This window comes from Protopterus annectens, chromosome 2.part1 (assembly GCF_019279795.1).
Source record: "Protopterus annectens isolate FY-2018-M chromosome 2.part1, PAN1.0, whole genome shotgun sequence".
In the NCBI taxonomy this organism is placed as follows: domain Eukaryota; kingdom Metazoa; phylum Chordata; order Ceratodontiformes; family Protopteridae; genus Protopterus; species Protopterus annectens.
In genome coordinates, this window is record NC_056729.1 from 388,440,455 (window position 1) to 388,460,727 (window position 20,273).

At 41.0% G+C, this 20,273-nt stretch overlaps 1 protein-coding gene across 2 annotated transcripts in view; it reads right to left on the reverse strand.

The window, feature by feature from the left end:
- The window catches only part of KLHL2 (kelch like family member 2), a 1,417,988-nt gene that overhangs the window by 665,683 nt on the left and 732,032 nt on the right, over nucleotides 1–20,273 (reverse strand). For both annotated transcript variants that reach the window (XM_044062211.1, XM_044062210.1), the window contains one exon: nucleotides 13,592–13,701. In XM_044062211.1, the coding sequence (XP_043918146.1) occupies nucleotides 13,592–13,701 (110 nt within the window). The remainder of the gene's footprint in view (nucleotides 1–13,591; nucleotides 13,702–20,273) is intronic.

Here is a 20,273-nt window from a genome sequence, read left to right on the forward strand (position 1 = left end):
CTACGATCCCTCATAAAAATCATCTAAAGCTAGCTTCGAAAGAAAAATTGCACAAGACACTAAAGACAATCATAAGGCCTTCTTTAGTTATGTCAGGAACCTAGGTGGCAACTCCCAGATATGCTCTGAGTTAGTGCAAAATGACAAAAAATACACTGAACCCGCAGACATTGCCAACATCCTAGCAGACAGGTTCAGTGCAAATCCCCCCCCCCCCAAAAGTGCAAATGTCTATCCCAACAGAGTATAGCCTCCCTGACATTACAGATGAACAGGTGAGAGCTGTCCTTCTCCTAAGCAAAAAACACAGCATCAATGGGACCGGACGGTGCCCCGGGCTGCATCTTACACGAGCTTCAAGAAGAACTTAACCCTCACAAAGTCACTGTTCAATCTCAGCCTTACTACAGGATATGTACCCAAGGAATGGCGTACAGCAACAGTGGTCCCGCTCCACAAAGGTGGTGCCACAACGGACCCTGGAAACTATCGCCCTATAAGCCTGACTAGCCTGGTCTGCAAAGCTATGGAGCGTATCATCATGGAACTCATAAACAAAGACATTGGGAACCTCCAGACACTTGATCCTACCCAATTCGGCTTTGTTAAGGGTAGATCTTGCCTCTTGAACCTGGTTGACTTCTTTGAAACAGTTACCAGGGCCATAGACGAAGGGAAGGTAGTCCACACAGCCTACCTGGACCTCGCAAAAGCCTTCGACACAATACCCCACTCGGGCATCATAAATAAGCTCACCAGCTTAAATATCAACCCCTATGTCACAAGATGGGTTGCAAACTGGCTCAGGGACAGAACCCACATGGTCAGAATTGCAGGTGCCATGTCAGACTCTAAACCAGTTACAAGTGGCGTCCCACAAGGCTCAGTCCTGGGACCTCTCTTGTTCAGTATATATTTCTCTGAGGTACAGGCTAACACAGGAGGACCATGGCTGACCAAGTTCGCAGATGACTGCAAACTGGGTGCCATAATCGACTCTCCAGCTGACACAAGCATCCTCCAAAACGGTCTCACAGAGACGGATAACTGGTGCCAGTGCCATGGCCTACAGCTAAATGCCAAAAAAATGCATAGTCATCCGCTTTGAGAAAAACAAAGTGCCCACAAATTACCACATAGGTGGTAATCCATTAAGTACGGAAAAAGTAATTAGGGATTTGGGGACCCAAATAGACAGTAATCTCTCCTTTGACAATCACGTTGCCAAAGTGGTTAGAAAGACCTTCTATATAGCCCACATTATCACGAAAGGTTTCACATCTAGATCAAGAGAGGTCATTGTGCCCCTCTATTCATCACTCATCAGGCCCATAATTGAATACAATGCCCCATTTGGGATGTACCTTACCCGACACCTGCAGCAACTGGAAAGACCCCAAAAGTACCTTACCAAGAGGATCAAGGGACTCAAACAGATGCCCTATGCAGTTCGGCTAAAGAAACTCCAGCTCTACTTAGTTGCCTACCGCCTACTCAGAGGCGATCTGTGCCTGACTTATAAAGCCATGTCCAACCCAGAATTAATGGACATGCTCCACCTCAAGAAATCCAAATCCCTTAGAGCTACGTGCTCCAGGGACTTAAACCTCAGCACAGAAATAAATAGGACATGCTGGAGGGACAGATTCATATCCCAGAGGCCCCCCTCACTCTGGAACAAAATCCCAGTCCAAGTTAGGCAGAGCCCCTCAATGACCTTCTTCAAGAGAAATCATGACGAGTGGATGGGAGATCGTAATTTTACCCCGAGGATCTCTTCTGTGTCCCTGCCAGAGGAACAGTAAACTAACCTTAAAAGGGCAATCTTCTGTGACGTACTATTCAAAGGCACAGTCTACTAATCTAAAAGTGTGGCGAAAGCCAAACACACACTGGCTAGGCTTATAAATGCCCTAGGGCAGATAGCCTAGTATCAACCTATGAACCTATGACATGTTTTCCTACAAAATCAGCAAGAATGTATGCATTTCATATTGTCAGCAAGAAAGCTGACCTCTTAAAGTCTTAGCAAAAATGTAAAAAACAGGATGTATGCATTTCATATTGCCAGTAAGAAAGCCAACCTGCTTCCTTAAAGAATGGACAACAGAAAAACAATCTGTACATGTTTCTATCATATGATACTGTTAAGCAAAGAAGTCTGAATGGATATGCTTTCATCAAGTCAGCATTTGCACAAGATGTTTCCTTAAACGACAACACCAGCATTATTTCTCTACAAGATGAAAACATAGTTTTCTGCAAACACCAGCAAACAGATGTTTTCATACAAAGATCAAAATACAATACCAAGGAGAAAAACAGGATGTAAAACCACTATAAAGAGACTATACCAAATGAAATTGTTAGGAGAGGTATTTTGTACAGGAAAGTTATCATTTATGCTGAATGAGAAGTAAAAAGTGGTACAGTGTAACTAAAGCAGCAACAGTAGTCCGTGTGGTTTGTTATAAAAAGTTATTTATTGGTTACTGCTCTTAAAGTGACAGAGTTTGGCGCTGCATCAGTGTATATTCTGCACAAGTTTCTGTGGGCAACAGACTGTGAATGCAATTATAACTAGACTTTGATTTCAGCAGAATCCAGCCAGAAAGACCTTAGAGTCTTAAGAAGACTTTGGATCCATCACAGTAAGCAGCACCTTGTTAATTACATTTTCACCATCCTGGAGTTGGTGGGTGGGCAGGCCCATGGACATTTACTGTGATGAACCCTGTTGGAGGCTGGGGACAGTACAAGGGGGCGAGGGTGGAGACATGACTGAGCTGCTGCAGAGGAGGTGTGCTACACCACTTGCTCCCCAGGCATAACACTGTATCCACAAATGGAGAGGGAAACAGGTAGGTCATAAGCAAAATAGATCCCCCCCGACAGATGCTCAGACATGACCATGTTTCACATATACCAATATTAAAAGATAGGGCAACTGTACTATGAGACTGTTTTTGTATAGTCAACACTAAGAATTGTTCTCATATTTTATTATTCATAATACTGTTTTTATAGTTAACCTGTTTTATTTGTAATTAGAAATTTTAATTGAATTACTGAATGACTTTTATGTTTTTATTAATTAACTAAAGGATAAAAGCAACTTTTGGCTTTATGGTAACAGTTTTGATGTCCTGTAGTGTAGCAGACGAAAGCGCTTAACTCAATCTGTGGCTTGTTCAATAAATTGGAGTTTCATTATCCTGACTGTTTATCGGTGTCTGGTCAGAGAACAGACAAATGTTTCAGTTAAAACTTCATAATTATCTAGTATTCAAGGAAAATTTAACAGTTATATTCTCATTTACCATACATGCCATTCAGCAAAACTGCCATCCACATTTTGCCAACAGCAACACTTTTTTAAAATCTCCAGTTAAACATTTAAACAGAGTCAAAGGAATTTTAATATATTCATATTTTACCTGTGCAACACATTTGAATTGTATTGTTGAAACTAATTTTAAAATCAACTGGACTACTCAATAACCACAGAAATTTTTGTTTTTAACTTCAAGATAAAAGGTATAAAAAAAATAAATTATGTGCTTACCACAATGTTCCATCTGTGTTGTCCACTTTCATTTATCCTCGACATATGGGTTTGATTCCAAGCTTCGGAACCGACTCGGCCATTACTGCATCTCACGAAGGCCAAAAACTCTTGAGCTTAACCCTTACCTAAAACACCCCTCTCCTAGTTACCTCAGATTGAGTTTGCTGAAAAACAGACAGAATGAAAAAACCCAAAAGCCTTCATACAGACCATATCTGGAACCATATAACAAAAAAATGAGTGATATATGTCCATTATCCATTCCACCAAAAACTTCAAGGGTAATGGTATCTGATAACTCCTTGACTAGATCTCTCTGAAGTCTGGTAAAATATACCAAGATGTTCAAGGATCTCAAGGCAAACATTGATAATGATGCATAGACCCGCTTCCCAAATCTATTCCCCGAGACTCTCTGTTGTGTGAATGGCTAGATGAACTTTCTTTGGCCTGTTTTTTTCTTTGTGGTTACTGCCACGGCTATGGCATCAACAGCTAACCTTTTGTCCCAGAGCTGTTTGGCTTCAGGGGTGGACAGAACTTTGTTAGGTCTCCTGAAGATAAGTTCAGTAGTATCAGGGGCCTATCACCCCAGCTGAGAGATCAACTGAATTAGCTCGTCAACGACTGGAGTCACCCAAAAGGTAAAGGGTCGAGTGACGAAAGCCTGCAGGTACACTGACTCCTCAAAAGAGGGATATCAGATAGGGTGATCTTGGGGATCCCTCCCCCTTCACTGAAGTCTGCATCTTCAGTGACTGATTCATCTGGAGAATCCAAGTGCTTCCTCTTGCACTTTCCCTTATTAGAGATCTCCTCAGTAGGGTGATGTGGGGAGGTATCAGAAGGCAAAAGAATCATTAGCTGGGACTCCTGCGGTATCGGCACCTGCTGACTCAGTGGGAGTGCAGGTTGAATATCTGGGCATGAGGAGGAAAGGGATACTTTTTCTCTGAATTGGAAGGGGCCAACGTTTTGACTGCAGCAGTCAGGGCTCTCTCCATTGCCTTGAAAGCTAGCCCCCTGAAGAGGGAAGGGTGCCCGGAACCAAGAAAGACAGCCTTGGAACCGTGGTCGCTCCAGGGTCCAAACAGACAACTTCTGAGACCAAAGCCAGATCTATGCTGATCCATGCCAATGCTACAAGGTGCAGAAAAGGCTGCGAAAAAATAGGATTCTACAAGACAGACTCTAACCGGAGAAGTCTCCGAATCTGACAGGACCGAACACCTCTGAGCAAGAACTGATTCTGAAGATAGGAATATTTCCAGAACTGATTCAGTTTACACTAGGCAGCTCGGAGCAGGTAACTCAAATGCTTCAGATGAAGTCAGAGGAGGATAAACCAGAGGGGAAATGGAAGGTTCGACTCCCATACTGGAGGGGGCTGGAGCCAAATAGGTACCTGACAATCCTCTCATCCAGAGTATCTTATTTACCAGCCTCTCCACACCATCCTCAGTTAAGCTCTTGGTGGAATGGACAGAAAGGGGTAGGGTGATTTTGGCCTTTCCAGAAAAGGCAAATGCAGCCTTCCTGCAAAGGGGTCAATAGAAAGTGAATATGAGGTCCTCAGGTGATCCATAATGGATGGCTCCTCAAATTGCTTACTTGGTGCAGAAGTAGTCAGCAATGAAGGAGATGTCTGTGCTGATAGTTTTGGTGTCAAATATTCCAAATGGTCTTGCACCGAAAAGCTAGGTGCCAAAGACGGTCTGCTCCCATAAACTCTGTTCCATAGGTCCCTTCAGGATCAAAGTTTTAGTGGTGGAGTTGGTTGGTTGCAAGGGTTCCAAAAGAACCAAAGACTTAACCGTTTTTGAGGACAGTGGTGACAGTGTAGAAGGCACTGATAGGCTTCTCTTTTTTGGTTTCCCCAAAGCTTTGGAAGAAGAAGATGAGGAAGAACAGGAAGACGCATCGGCCTTACTCTTGGCTTTCTCAGCACTAGATAAGGCCTCACTGAAGGCTGATGGAAGCATACCCTTCAAAATAAGTTTGTCAAATCTTTCCACTAGCTCCCTGTGACTGAAATTATGTCATACTGAGCAGTCGTGTTGAAGGTGAACAGAGCCCAGGCAACAGACACAGTAAATGAATATCTGACATTGTACATTTCTGGCATCTTTTCAATCCAGAGACTTTAGGTTTAACAGCCATACTGAAGAGATTTCAAAGTTTTTAACAAAGGAATCAACAGGCCAGCTATATAACCCACACACACACACAAAGGTAGAATGCAACAACAATAGCTCAGAATACACTGAGGTGTACAGAAAGAGAAGGAGAGGACAGTTTTAAAAAGGTTAGAAAGTAGTGGGTAGGTTAATGACTAATAAGAAATAAAGAAGTAGAAAACTCTTGCAAAAGTTGTAAATATATCAATAAAGCAACATTTAGCTCGAGAGCAATGGCGAAGTTTGTCATGAAGAGCGGCAAATGAGATCTGAGGTAACTAGGAGAGGAGCACTGTGGGTAAGGGTTAAACTTGTGAGTTTTTGGCTTTCGTGAGCTGTAGTAATGGCCGAGTCGGTTCTGAAGCTCTGAAACTAAGCCATATGTCGAGGATAAAATGAAAATTGACATCAAATCATATTCTTTTTTGTACTTAATTCTTTCCCAATACTAAGAATACCTTAGCAGCCACTTCTAGTCTACAGATATTTCTGTGTTTCTAAAAATGCAACTGAATATAAACTTTTCATTTATTTGTATATTTTTCCTGATTCTGTTACAATGTTCCTTGATCTGCATGTTTTTATCCATTTGTATATGGGTAAAATTCATAAGAAAGCTGTTAGTTAACAATTTGTTACATTATAAAAGCATCCACTCTCATTTTTATTAAGACAAACATATCAAAATGGCCATGTGTCAACTGTTGTAAGAAAGTATTTCTATATTGCACAGGTTATAAACAAATGGATTGTGCATCTGGTTAGAAACAAACCAAAGGGGGCATTATATTCAATGTCTGGCTTAATGAGTGCCGAGTAAAGCAGGACAATGACATCCCTACATGCAGACACAATCCATTTATTTATAACCTGTGCAGTATAGAAATACTTTCTTACAACAGTTGACACATGGTCATTTTGATATGTTTCTCTTAATAAAATGAGAGTGGATGTTTTTATAATGAAACAAATTGTTAACTAACAAGCTTTCTTATAAATTTTACCCATACACAAATACAAATGGATAAAAACATGCAGATCAAGGAACATTGTAACAGAATCAGGAAAAATATACAAATAAATGAAAAGTTTGTATTCGGTTGCATTTTTAGAAACACAGAAATATCTGTAGACTAGAAGTGGCTGCTACGGTATACTTAGTATTGGGAAATAATTAAGTACAAAAAGGAATATGATTTGATGTTGTCAATTTTCATTTCATCCTCGACATATAGCTTCGGTTCAGAACTTCAGAACCGACTCGGCCGTTACTACAGCTCACGAAAGACAAAAATTCTCAAGCTTAACCCTTACCCACAATGCTCCTCTCCTAGTTACCTCAGATCTCATTTGCCGCTCTTCATGACAAACTTCGCCATTGCTCTCAAGCTAAATGTTGCTTTATTGATATATTTACAAATTTTAAAAGAGTTTTCTACTTCTTTATTTCTTATTAGTCATTAACCTACCCACTACTTTCTAACCCTTTTAAAACTGTCCTCTCCTTCTCTTTCTGTACACGTCAGCATATTTTGAGCTATCGTCGTTGCATTCTACCTTTGTGTGTGTGTGTGTAGGTTGTATAGCTGGCCTGTTGATGCCTTTGTTAAAAACTTTGAAATCTCTTCAGTATGGCTGTTAAACCTAAAGTCTCTGGATTCAAAAGATGCCAGGAATGTACAATGTCAGATATTCATTTACTGTGTCTGTTGCCTGGACCCTGTTCACCTTCAAGAAGACTGCTCAGTATGTCATAATTTCAGTCACAGGGAGCTAGTGGAAAGATTTGACAAACTTATTTTGAAGGGTATGCTTCCATCAGCCTTCAGTGAGGCCTTATCTAGTGCTGAGAAAGCCAAGAGTAAGACCGATGCGTCCTCCTGTTCTTCCTCATCTTCTTCTTCCAAAGCTTTGGAGAAACCAAAAAAGAGAAGCCTATCAGTGCCTTCTACACTGTCACCACTGTCCTCAAAAAGGGTTAAGTCTTTGGTTCTTTTGGAAACCTTGGAACCAACAAACTCCACCACTAAAACTTTGATCCTGAAGGGACCTATGGAACAGAGTTTATGGGAGCAGACAGTCTTTGGCACCTAGCTTTTCGGTGCAAGACCATTTGGAATATTTGACACCAAAACTATCAGCACAGACATCTCCTTCATTGCTGACTACTTCTGTACCGAGTAAGCAATTTGAGGAGCCATCCATTATGGATCACCTGAGGACCTCATATTCACTTTCTATTGACCCCTTTGCAGGAAGGCTGCATTTGCCTTTTCTGGAAAGGCCAAAATCACCCTCCCCCTTTCTGTCCACTCCACCAAGAGCTTAACTAAAGATGGTGTGGAGAGGCTGGTAAATAAGATACTCTGGATGAGAGGATTGTCGGGTACCTATTTGGCTCCAGCCCCCTCCAGTATGGGAGTCGAACCTTCCATTACCCCTCTGGTTTATCCTCCTCTGACTTCATCTGAAGCATTTGAGTTACCTGCTCCGAGCTGCCTAGTGTAAACTGAATCAGTTCTGGAAATATTCCTATCTTCAGATCTTCAGAACCAGTTCTTGCTCAGAGGTGTTCGGTCCTGTCAGATTCGGAGACTTCTCCGGTTAGAGACTGTCCTGTCGACTCCTATTTTTTTGCAGCCTTTTCTGCACTTTGGAGCATTGACATGGATCAGCATAGATCTGGTTTTGGTCTCAGAAGTTGTCTGTTTGGACCCGGGAGTAACCACGGTTCCAAGGTCATCTTCCTTGGTTCCGGGCTCCCTTTCCTCTTCAGGGGGCTAGCTTTCAAGGCAATGGAGAGAGCCCTGACTGCTGCAGTCAAACATTGAGAAATATGCAACTTAGAAGGGAAACAGATTCGGCAAATAAATAAAATAAAAGCTCTGTTGAACGTATAAGATAAAACCACAGAATTTATTCCAAATAATTGTGAAGCACTTTTCACCTTGACAAATGGGTAGACTTCATCAGACAAATCAACTATTAAATGCAGGTGAATTAAATACCTTTAAAACAAGATTGACATTAAAATTGACCAATCATAACATCAAGATACAAAAAAAAAAAAATAAATAAAAAGACTAATACAAATGCCATAGGTGATCTCATGACACCTCCTCCATAAATTTAACCCTAAAACTCTTTTTTTAGTTTATCATTGTAAATAACTTACAATTTAATAGAAGAAAATATCAGAAAATATAATTAATATAATTGATCTGTGACACTCAAGTGAAATAATACAAAAGTAGTACACATAACTTAACATAAACAAATTCAACGCAGGAGGCTTTTCAATTTTAAAATACATGACAATGAAGTTATTTAATTCAAACCTGGAAAGGTTTAAGAATTTAGCCTCAGCTGCCAAATTAACTCACACTTCTCTTATAAAAGTTGATAAGGGCATCCTTTTAAAATAGGGGTAACTTGATCTATTACCCTAAACAAAAAAACGTGGGTAGGGTTTTCATTACAGTGCCTTGCCAAAGCATTTAAACTATTCTTCTTCCTAATGTTATATACAAACTCATAAATCCTATCTTTAAGTCTCCTGTCAGTCTTCCCCAGGTAAAACACAGGGCACACTTGGCAGGAGGCCAGGTACACCACTGCTTTGGAATTACAATTAAGCCTACTTCTCGTTTTACATTTGTTCCTACCCACACAAAAATTGGATCCTGTTGAAATGAATTTACAAAAGTTACATGATTCACATTTATAAGTGCTATTTATTCTATATTTATCTCTTATTTCTGTTTCTATAAAATTCTTTAGATTCCTACCTCTCCTAAAAATCAAAGTCGGGCAATTGCCCAACTTCTCAACTAACCCTTTCTCAAACAGCAAAAGGTTCCAGTTTCTATCCAATATACTTCTCAAATCACTAGCTTCCAAGTTATACACTGTAATGAAAGTCCTGTTAATTTCCTTATATACATTATTAGCAGAGGAACCAACCTCAGCTTCACCCGACTTTGATTTTTAGGAGAGGTAGGAATCTAAAGAATTTTATAGAAACAGAAATAAGAAATACACATAGAATAAATGGCACTTATAAATGTGAATCATGTAACTATTGTAAATTCATTTCAACAGGATCCAATGTTTGTGTGGGTCGGAGCAAATATAAGATTAGAAGTAGGTTTAATTGCAAGTCCAAAGCAGTGGTGTACCTGGCCTCCTGCCAAGTGTGCCCTGTGTTTTACGTGGGGAAGACTGACAGGAGACTTAAAGACAGGATTTATGAGCATGTATATAACATTAGGAAGAAGAATAGTTTAAATGCTTTGGCAAGGCACTGTAATGAAAACCCTACCCACAGTTTTTTGTTTGGGTAATAGATCAGGTTACCCCTATTTTAAAAGGAGGCCCTTATCAACTTTTATTAGAGAAGTGTGAGTTAATTTGGCAGCTGAGGCTAAATTCTTATACCTTTCCAGGTTTGAATGAAATAACTTCATTGTCATGTACATTAAAATTGAAAAGCCTCCTGCATTGAATTTGTTTATGTTAAGTTATGTGTAATTCTTTTGCATTATTTCACTTCAGTGTCACAGATCAATTATATTAATTATATTTTCTCATATTTTCTTCTATTACATTGTAAGTTATTTAGAATGATAAACTAAGAAAAGAGTTTTACAGTTAAATTTATGGAGGAGGCTTCCTGAGATTACCTGTGGTATTTGTATTAGTCTTTTTAATTATTTAGTTTTTGTATTTTGATGTTATGATTGGTCAATTTTAATGTCAGTCTTGTTTTAAAGGTATTTAATTCACCTGCATTTAATAGCTGATTTGTCTGATGAAGTCTACCCATTTGTCAAGCTAGACGAAAAGCGCTTCAGAATTATTTGGAATAAATTCTGTGGTTTTATCTCATACGTTCAACAGAGCTTTTATTTTATTTATTTGCCAAACATTGAGAAATGACGACAAAATAGTCATTAGACCTGCAGACAAGGGGGCAACCGGTGGTGGTACTTGATAGAATTCAGTATGAGGAAACCATGTCACAGATGTTAAGTGATGGAAGGTACTATTCCACTATACACATGCATGAAGTGGAGACACACATTAGGAGGATATTTAATATGCTAGAGGATTTATTTATGAGCAGAATGATAGAACATGATCTATATATATATTCTTTACTGTAACATGCCCATTGATCCCTGTTATCCACGGACTACCCAAGGTCCATAAATATTCATTTAATCCCCCTATGAGACCTACTGTAGCAGGGAGGGGATAGGTCACTGAGCCAGTGCCCTTGAATATAGAGAAGCAGCTAAGACCTATAGTGGACAAATTGTCACATACTTTGAGAGATACCGAACAGTTCTTACTGGATTTATACTTTACAGTGACCATGCTACCATCAGGTTTGAATTTAATCCTTGTGACATTAGACGTCCAGTCACTGTTTACAGTTATACCCAACCAAGATGGGGTAAAAAGTATACACAGATATTTAAGAGGAAATAGTAATTATACCCTTTCACAAATTCATATGATTTGTGTTTTACTTGAGGTTGTATTAGAAAACATCTTTATGTTCAATGATGTAATATACCTCCAAAAGGATGGCGCAGCTATGGGCATTTCTTGTGCCAACAGCTACACCAACCTGGTCATGGCAGACTGGGAGAAAGAAAAGTTATTTGCCTTGGATAGTTTCACAGAGCATGTGGTCCTTTATAGACATTTTGTGGACGACCTGTTTCTTTTGTGGACAGGTTCAGATATTGAATTACAGGGTTTCTATGATGAAATTAACTCACTGAATTTCACAATTAAGAAATCTGACCAGTGGATATCCTTTTTAGATGTATATATAGAGAAATTACCGAACGGGCTACTCAACATTGGAGTTTACAGGAAGCCTTGCTATAAGAACTCCCTCCTTCACAGGGGGAGTATGCATCCCAGCTATGTTTTTAATAACATAGTGAAGGGGCAGGCCATACGTGCATCACGTTTGAACCCAACACAGACAGGGTTTGAGAGAGAACTATCCCATCTATGTGAAAGGTTAGCAAACAGGTCTTACAGTCTGATAGAGATTAATGCAGGTATTGAGAGGGCCCAGTTGTTGAGAGACAATGTTGCACAACCTTATTTTTCAGGCAGGAGTGATCCCACCTGTTTTGGTACAACAGAACATCCAACCACTTGGAAATCTACAGTTAGAGTATCCCTTAACTATACACAGGACATTGGCCCAGTTAAAAATGTCTTCTTTAGGAACTGGGGAGTCTTAATGGCGGATCCTGAGTTAAAGGGACTAGTAGGTACTGAACTTGTCTACAGGAATAGGATGAATTTACAGAGACTATTATGCTATCCTATGGGTTCTAGTCATCTGAATGAACTTTATCCATCTATAGGTACGCAACCATGCAACAAATGTAACTTTTGTGAATTTGTTTGTGTAGATTCTTATTTCACACATCCCATCACACTACAATGGTTTGACTTTAGATCAACTGCTACTTGTAATACACATCATGTGATTTATCTGGCTAAGTGCATAGCCTGCACTGCGTTTTATGTAGGAAAAAGTAACAGACGTCTAAGGGACAGGATTAGGGAACACCTGTACAATATATGTATACAATCTCCTAACAATGCATTATCGAAGCATATGACACACACTAATGACAAACATAGTTTTAAATTCCAGGTTTTACAAGTGAACACACCCAGCAACAGAAGTTGACTGGATCATCGGGTTAAGGGCAGACCAGAATCCAGGTCTTAATGATAAAGTCTCCATTAAGCCAGCTTTGAAAAATAGGAGATTGATTGTCAGATGACATAATATAATGTCCCTTTCTGATGAGATTTTATGTTGAACTTAGATATGTTCTTTTATACATTTTAAATTAAAACTTGAATATATTTAAACATATTTTTTTTATAAATTGAAATATTTTTCAAAAACTGCTTTACTTTTGTAAGCCAAATCCAACTATCTATCCTTACTTACGTTTACATTTTATATTTATGAATGCATTTATGTATGTTTTTATTTCTACTTCTAGGGCATGCTTATGAGATGACTTTTTTTCTGTTTAGTTTTTAAATAGATTAATTGTAGGAAGTGATGCCATATCTAGGTGGCTATATATTTTGTGTCCACTTTTTTGTATGTATTAAAGATCTGAGGAAGCCCAACAGGGTGAAAGCGCTAACCTAACTCTGCACAATAAATCTTTCTTCATTTTAAACTTCGTCCATTGGATTTATTGGAGTTTTCTACTTGGAATTGTTTTTATCTGAGAACTTTATTTTACATCTACAACCTTGGAGTGTCTCTGAGCTTTCTGTTTGGGCTAGTAAATAAAACAACATATATCAGAAGGTCCAGCATATTATGCTAATAACTGCAGGTTCCATCAATAAGGGTAAAGGAGGGACAAACTGGGCAGTATTTTTCCAAGTGGAACAAATAATACCTTGCAATGGGGAGCCACAATAGAATAAATTCTGGCACCACATTCATGTGTCCTCTGTCTATGAAAAAGACTGGCTAAGAAAACATATCTGAGTGCTCTGTTAAATAAATCAATGCCACTTTGTCTCCAATCCCAGCACTGTTCAGACAATGTACTGGATTGGTTTGTGCTGCAGTTATAAATCCTACAGCAAACACTTACCCATACAACTACTGTCTTCTCAACCCTTCCAACAAAACAGAAAATTTCTAGCTGTACAGGCCAATTCACATTAGACAGCACTATCATTTGTTAGCAAACAGGCCATCAGATCATAATTTACAACACAAGACAAAGTCAAAACAGTTTCAGAACCACTCAAGTACTTAACCTGTCCTTACCTTCTCCTCAGAAGAAATAGTCAGTTTGTCACTAGCTATTAAACTGCAGACTTGTTCTATGCCAAGATTAAGAAATTCATCACTCAGCACGACATCAGCAAAATGTTGCTCTGTTTAAAATAATAAATGTCATATGTTAATACCTCCACTGTAATATACCCAAGCTAATCAAAACAAAAAACTGAAAATTTTCTCTGTACTTTTGAAATGGCATACTTATAACAATGACTTCTAGAAACAATTACACAAAAACGTAACAAAACAGCTCTCAAAAAAGGCTTGACGGTAAATCTCTTTCCAAATTCTCAGTGGTGAGGAGGGGCAAGAATGAAGGGGATGAGACAGGAAGATATTTTCCATCTGTTCAAGCCAGTATCACATCCTTCACTTAAAGGCAGTCTACCCCATCTATTGATTTTAAGTATCCTTTAAGTAGGTTAGTCACACTAGGCTAGTAGCCTCTTTTCAAGGGAGACCCAAAGTGATAATTTATACTACCAGGGGAAATTTGGCCAAGGCGTCATGGAACTTCAACTATTTTCAAAAGGTGCCATGATATCTTTTACATACATTTGAGCTATCAAACACCAAGCAGATCAGGCCTTGGTTTAACATCTCATCCAAAGGACGAAACACTCAGGAGCTCAGTATTTCTCTTATGCTGCACTGCAGTGCCAGTGGTCGATCTTACGGGTATGAGAATAGAACCCACAGCCTTCAGCACCAAAGGTGAATGGGCTACTGCTGCATTACTAACATGGTTTCAGGGATGTCACAACCCCACAAAAAAAAAAAAAAAAGGACAGAAAACCAGTTTAGCATCTAACTTGGGCAGCATGCTCACACTTGGCATCCTTCCACCAATAACTAGCCTAAAAAGAAAGAAAGTACAGTTTTGTACCTACCATAAATGTAGATGTCCGATAGGTATGCATCTGCAGTCCTAACATATGGGTTGTCCTGCCTCAGGCAGCCCTTCGGTCGGCCGGATTCCAAAGTCTGGGTCTGGCCTCGGCTGATGTCGCATTTCACCCGACGTCATAGCTGCTGGGGTATAAAGGCATCAGCCGACGCCATTTTCCTCAGTGTTTCTTGCCCCAGATGCCAGGTGCCCTCTAGGAAGGCTAAATTTGGATAAATGCAAATAATTCCAAACAGTAGAAAGCAAAATATATATATATATATATATATATATATATACACACATATATACAAACAAACAAATACACCATAATAGATTCCCCCAGTTAGCTAAAAGAGGGGTAAGTACCCTAGGAATACCACAGAGGGGAAGGAGGGTGGGTAATCCTGACTGCAGATGCATACCTATCGGACATCTACATTTATGGTAGGTACAAAACTGTACTATGTCCTTCAAGGATGCATCTGCAGTCCTAACATATGGGTAGAATACCATAGCCAAACTGGGGGAGGAGGCACTAAGATAATGATGGTGTAGTTAAGATCCCTTGAAAAACAGCAGTTGCAAAACCTGCTCGGGATCTGGAGTATAAAGGAAGATTATAATGCTTGGCAAATGTATGCACGGAGCTCCAAGTAGCAGCTTCTAAAATGTCTCTGGTAGCCACTCCTCGTAAGAAAGCTGTAGTGGTGGCTGTAGCTCTTGTGGAGTGAGGCCTGATATTTTCAGGAGTTGTCTTTCCATGAAAAGAGTAGCAAAATCTAATGCAATTTCCTATCCATTTTGAGATTGTCTGTTTTGAAATTGCATTTCCTTGCACTCCTGTTGCATATGCTACCAGAAGCTGGTCAGTTTTTCTGTTGGTCTTAGTTCTGTCCAGATAGTAGCGTAATTGTCTGTGCACATCCAAGGTATGTAGTAGTCTTTCCCCCGTTCTGTGGGTTGAGGAAGAATGTAGGTAAATGAATCGCTTGGTTCAATGATACCCTGGAGACCACTTTTGGCATAAAAGTAGGATTAGTTCTCAGAGACACTCTATCCTGATGGAAGATAAGGAAAGGCTGTACTGCCATTAATGCCTGTAACTCAGATACCCTTCTTGCTGAAGTGATTGCTAGCAGGAAAGCAGTTTTCCAAGATAAGAACTGTAAGTCTGCTGTTGCTGCTGGTTCAAAAGGGGGAAGTGTTAATTTTTCCAGCACAAAGTTGAGATCCCATGTAGGTAAAGGTGGTTTCCTTGGAGGCTTTACATTTTTGATTCCTCTCAAGAACTGCCTGAGTAGAGGATGAGAGAAGACAGGAGGATCCATGTTGTACTCTGCTGAAATTGCTGATGCATGAATCTTAATGGAGGAGTAGAACAGGCCATTGTGGAACAGTTCTGCTAAGTATTCCAGGATGTGTGCTATGTTTGCCAATGAGACATTTTCTCCCTTTGCTGCACTCCAAATGAGGTATCTTTTCCATTTGGCTGAATAAGTTTTCCTTGTGGAGGGTCTGCGTGCCTCCAGGATAATGTCCTTAACCCTCTGAGATAAATCTGGTTTATTTTGTTTTATGCAATATTCCAAGCAGCTAGCTGCAGTGTTTTCAAGTTTGGATGCAGGGTCTTGTAGTTGTTCTGTGTTAGAAGCAAGGGACATAGAGGTAGAGGCCATGAGTGTGTCCGAGACATGCTTCTCAGTAGCGGGTACCAATGTTGCCTTGGACAGTCAGGAGCCATCAGGATTACCTTTGGCTGTTCCTCTCTGATCTTCAGTAGGACTTTGTACATCAAAGGAAGAGGTGGAAATGCATATGCTGTCAGGTTTTTCCAGCTGAAGGAAAGGGAGTCCACCCTCCAGGCAAGTGGGTGGTACGCTCTTGAGCAGAACTTCTTCAATTGGTGGTTGTGTGGGGAGGCGAACAGGTCTATCTCTGGCATTCCCCATTTCTTTGCTATGGTTTTGAAGATATCTGGATGCAGCATCCATTCGTGAGCATCCGTGGTAGTTCTGCTTAAGGTGTCTGCTAGTGAATTTTCTTTTCCTGGTACAAATCTGGCCTGTAGTTGAATGTTGAGATTCAGGGCCAAATTCCACAGGTCCATTGCCATCCGGCATAGAGGATATGAGTGTGTACCTCTCCCTGTTTGTTGATGTACCACATGACTGTGGTATTGTCCGTCCTTATCAGCAGGTGACCTTGTTGGAGGAATGGTCTGAATGCCTGGATTGCATGTTTCACTGCCAGCATCGCCTTTAGATTTATGTGTAGATTCAGCTGGTCTTGGGTCCATAGGCCTTGTATACACTTGTCTTCCATGTGTGCCCCCCAGCCTAGGTCTGAGGCATCCTTGGTGATGGTCTGGCTTGGATGTGGTTTGTGGAAAGGCAATCCTCTGTTCATCTGACAGGCCTGAGCCCACCACAGGAATTCTTTTTTCAGGCATGGAATTATTGGAATCTAGGCTTCTAGACTGTGCTTGTGTTGAGACCATACATTCCTTAGGTACCATTGCAACTTTCTCATATGCAGCCTGGCATGCGGGATCAATATTATGCAGGATGCCATGTAACCCAGGGCTTGCAGGACTTTCCTTGCAGTAAGCTGAGTTTGTGTTGTTAATGTCATGAAATAGACTGGTAGTTGCTTTTGTTTTTCTTCTGTGAGAAAAGCCATCTGAGTTGTTGTATCCAGTTCTGCACCCAGAAATGTTATCCTTTGGGATGGTACTAGCCTTGACTTTTGAATGTTGACTGTGTATCCCAAGGCTTGCAACAGTTGTATGACATTTGCCAAATCTTCTGTTAATTTTGTCTTGTTGTCCGCTTGTATTAGGCAGTCGTCCAGGTATGGGTAAATTTGAATTCCCTGAAGCCTACAATGAGCAATTACTGATGCCAGGCATTTCATGAATACTCTGGGCGCAGTAGATAAGCCAAAGGGCAATGCTGAGAATTGATAATGCTCTGATCCTGCAAGAAATCTGAGGTGTCTTCTGCAATCTGGTCATATAGGGATGTGCAGGTATGCCTCCTTGAGATCTAGAGTCACCAGCCAAGACTCCTTGCCCAGCATGGGAAGAAGTTGCTGGAGGGTCAGCATTTTGAATTTTGGAACAATGAGGTATGTGTTCAGTGCGGACAAGGAGAAAATAGGTCTCCATTGATTTTCTTTTCTTGGTACAAGGAATAGTCTGGAGTAAAATCCTTGGCCTTGTTCCATAGGTGGTACCTTTTCTATAGTTCTCATCCTTAGTAAGTTGTTGATTTGTTTTTGAGCCTCTGTTTTTTGGCTTGGTGGAAGGTTTGGCATTCCTCTCTTTTTTGGTAGAGTGTGGAAGTGAAACCTGTAGCCCTTGTCTATTGTTTGTAAAGTCCATTTGTCTCCTGTAATGCAATGCCAGTTGTCGGAAAATAAGGCTAGCTTTCCGCCCAAGGGTGCTTCTAGTTGTTCCCTGGTAGGCGGAACCAGAGCCAAGTCATTGTGTCTGTCCTGTGGAAGTGGTTGTAGTTGCAGCTGTGGCAGCACTTCTCTGGTTGGCAGGTTGCCAATGACGTCCCCTGTAGGCACCCCTAGATTGACCTCTGCCTCTTGGGCGTCTATTTATGCCTCTCTGTGCTCTGGAGGTGTCTGGAAAGGACCAATTCTTCGAAGGCCAATTTCTGCTAAACCTCGGAGGTTGGACCGGTAAGAAATCCTTGACTGTTTGGACAGATTTTGCTTTTTCTTCCACTTTCTTTAGTACCTCCTGTGCAGGGGAGCCAAACAAACTTTGTTTCTCCATAGGAGCATCTAGGAGTTTTGACTTAACATGGTCTGGTAAGGATTGCTCTTTTAACCAGGCATGCCTTCGAATCACTGCTCCAGTCATAGCTGATCTAAAGGAAGCCTCCAGTGCATCATAGCCACATTTTAAGAAATGATTACTGACCTGCTGAGAGTTATGTACCAAATCCTGAAGGGACTTGCAGTCTATAGGTTCAGGAGAGGACAGTTTTTTATTTAGCTGGTTCTGGTACTGAATCATATGAAATTGACAGTTTAAGGCCCTGGCCGAAAGAGTAGCAGATGTATAAACCTTTTTACCCCATCTCTCTAATGCTCTAGATTCCCTTTCAGAGGGAAGAGGGTTTTTGGCAGAGGCAGCTGCCACACCTTTAGGGCCCTGTGAAATGGTTTCTGGGTCTGCAACATGAGCCTTATACAAGTGGTAGTGTGTGTCCGGGACCCTGTAATATCTGTCAGGCTTGGCAGGGGCCGGAGGAAGAGAATCAGGGGCAGTACTGGCATCATTATATGCATCATCAACAACTGATAGTACTGGAGGAATGGCTAAAGGCCTATGCTGTGGTAAGTGTAAAAAAGTCCTTAGCCTTTTCCTTGAATCTGAGAAATCCTGGCCCTGCCATTGGAAGTGTTCCCTCAGAGTGTAGGGTTTCCCCAAAAGAAAATTCTTCAGGAGGAGAAGCAGAAGGAATGGAGTCTTCTGCATCAGAATCCTCATAAGGAGAATATGGGCCTTCCTGATGGTCTGAAATATCTGAGTCATCCGAGGAATAGTCTGTAGAGACAGGTTCAGGGGGTTCAGTCCTAGGCCTCTTATCTGGAGGAGGTTGAGAGGCCCTGTCTGGGTGAGGCTGGGATCCCCTGATCAAAGAAATAAGATCCTCAGCCAGGCTGAGTATCTGGGAACTAGAGGTAGGCCTGTGTGAGGAAGCTTTTGTAGGTAAGGCCTTAGAAGATTTAGCTGCTTTAGCCCTGGAAAAGGCCTTGATAGACATAGAAGCAGGGGGTCTAGCAGCCCCACGTGCAGGGGTAGAAATGTCTAAAGGAATAGTGTCTGACAAATCCTGGGTGCCTGCTTCTGTAGCAGTAATTTCAGTAGCAGATTCAGCCATGCTCTGTGAGGCCTCGGTTATCGGAGGCATGCTTTCAGCCGAAGAACCGAGGACTCTGTTTCAGCCGAAACAGAGCCACTCGCGGTTGGCCTAACCGTGGTTTCAGCCGAAACCGCGGACCGCGAGTGTCGGTCCTTTTCCTTGCGCTTTTTAGCTAATTGTGTAGTCGGAGTCTCCGACGGCATTTTATATGCAAAAGCGGGACCAAAAAACTCCTCTGCAAACTCCGACCGACGTCTAAGCGTCCGTCGGTTGAAGGAAGCATAGGCTAGACAAGCTGATACGTCGTGGTCTGGGCCTAAGCAAGGAAGGCAGTAAGAGTGGAAATCCTTATGAGGTATTTGTTTCCCACAAGTTAAACAATTATTTACTTTGTCTGACATCGGCTGAGGCAAGAAAGAGTCCCCAACGGGGTACTTAGCTTTTTAGAAGTCTTCGGTAGTAGAAATCTCTGGATCTGACCGACCGGCACTTGCAAACAGCTTCTGCTTCGGGCACCGCGCGGCAAGAAAGACTGAGGAAAATGGCGTCGGCTGATGCCTTTATACCCCAGCAGCTATGACGTCGGGTGAAGTGCGACATCAGCCGAGGCCAGACCCAGACTTTGGAATCCGGCCGACCGAAGGGCTGCCTGAGGCAGGACAACCCATATGTTAGGACTGCAGATGCATCCTTGAAGGACATCAAGATCTAATTGAAAGTGTTATACTGACAGACGTGCAAAAAGAAGGGGGCAGAAAATATAAAAATGAAATATTAATCCTTCAGTACCAAACCTCAAACCTAATACTTAAAGTATACAATATTAAACAGATGCATAGGAAAACCAAAATTACGATAAAATTCGCAAAATTTTACAAATCTGTCAAATTAGACA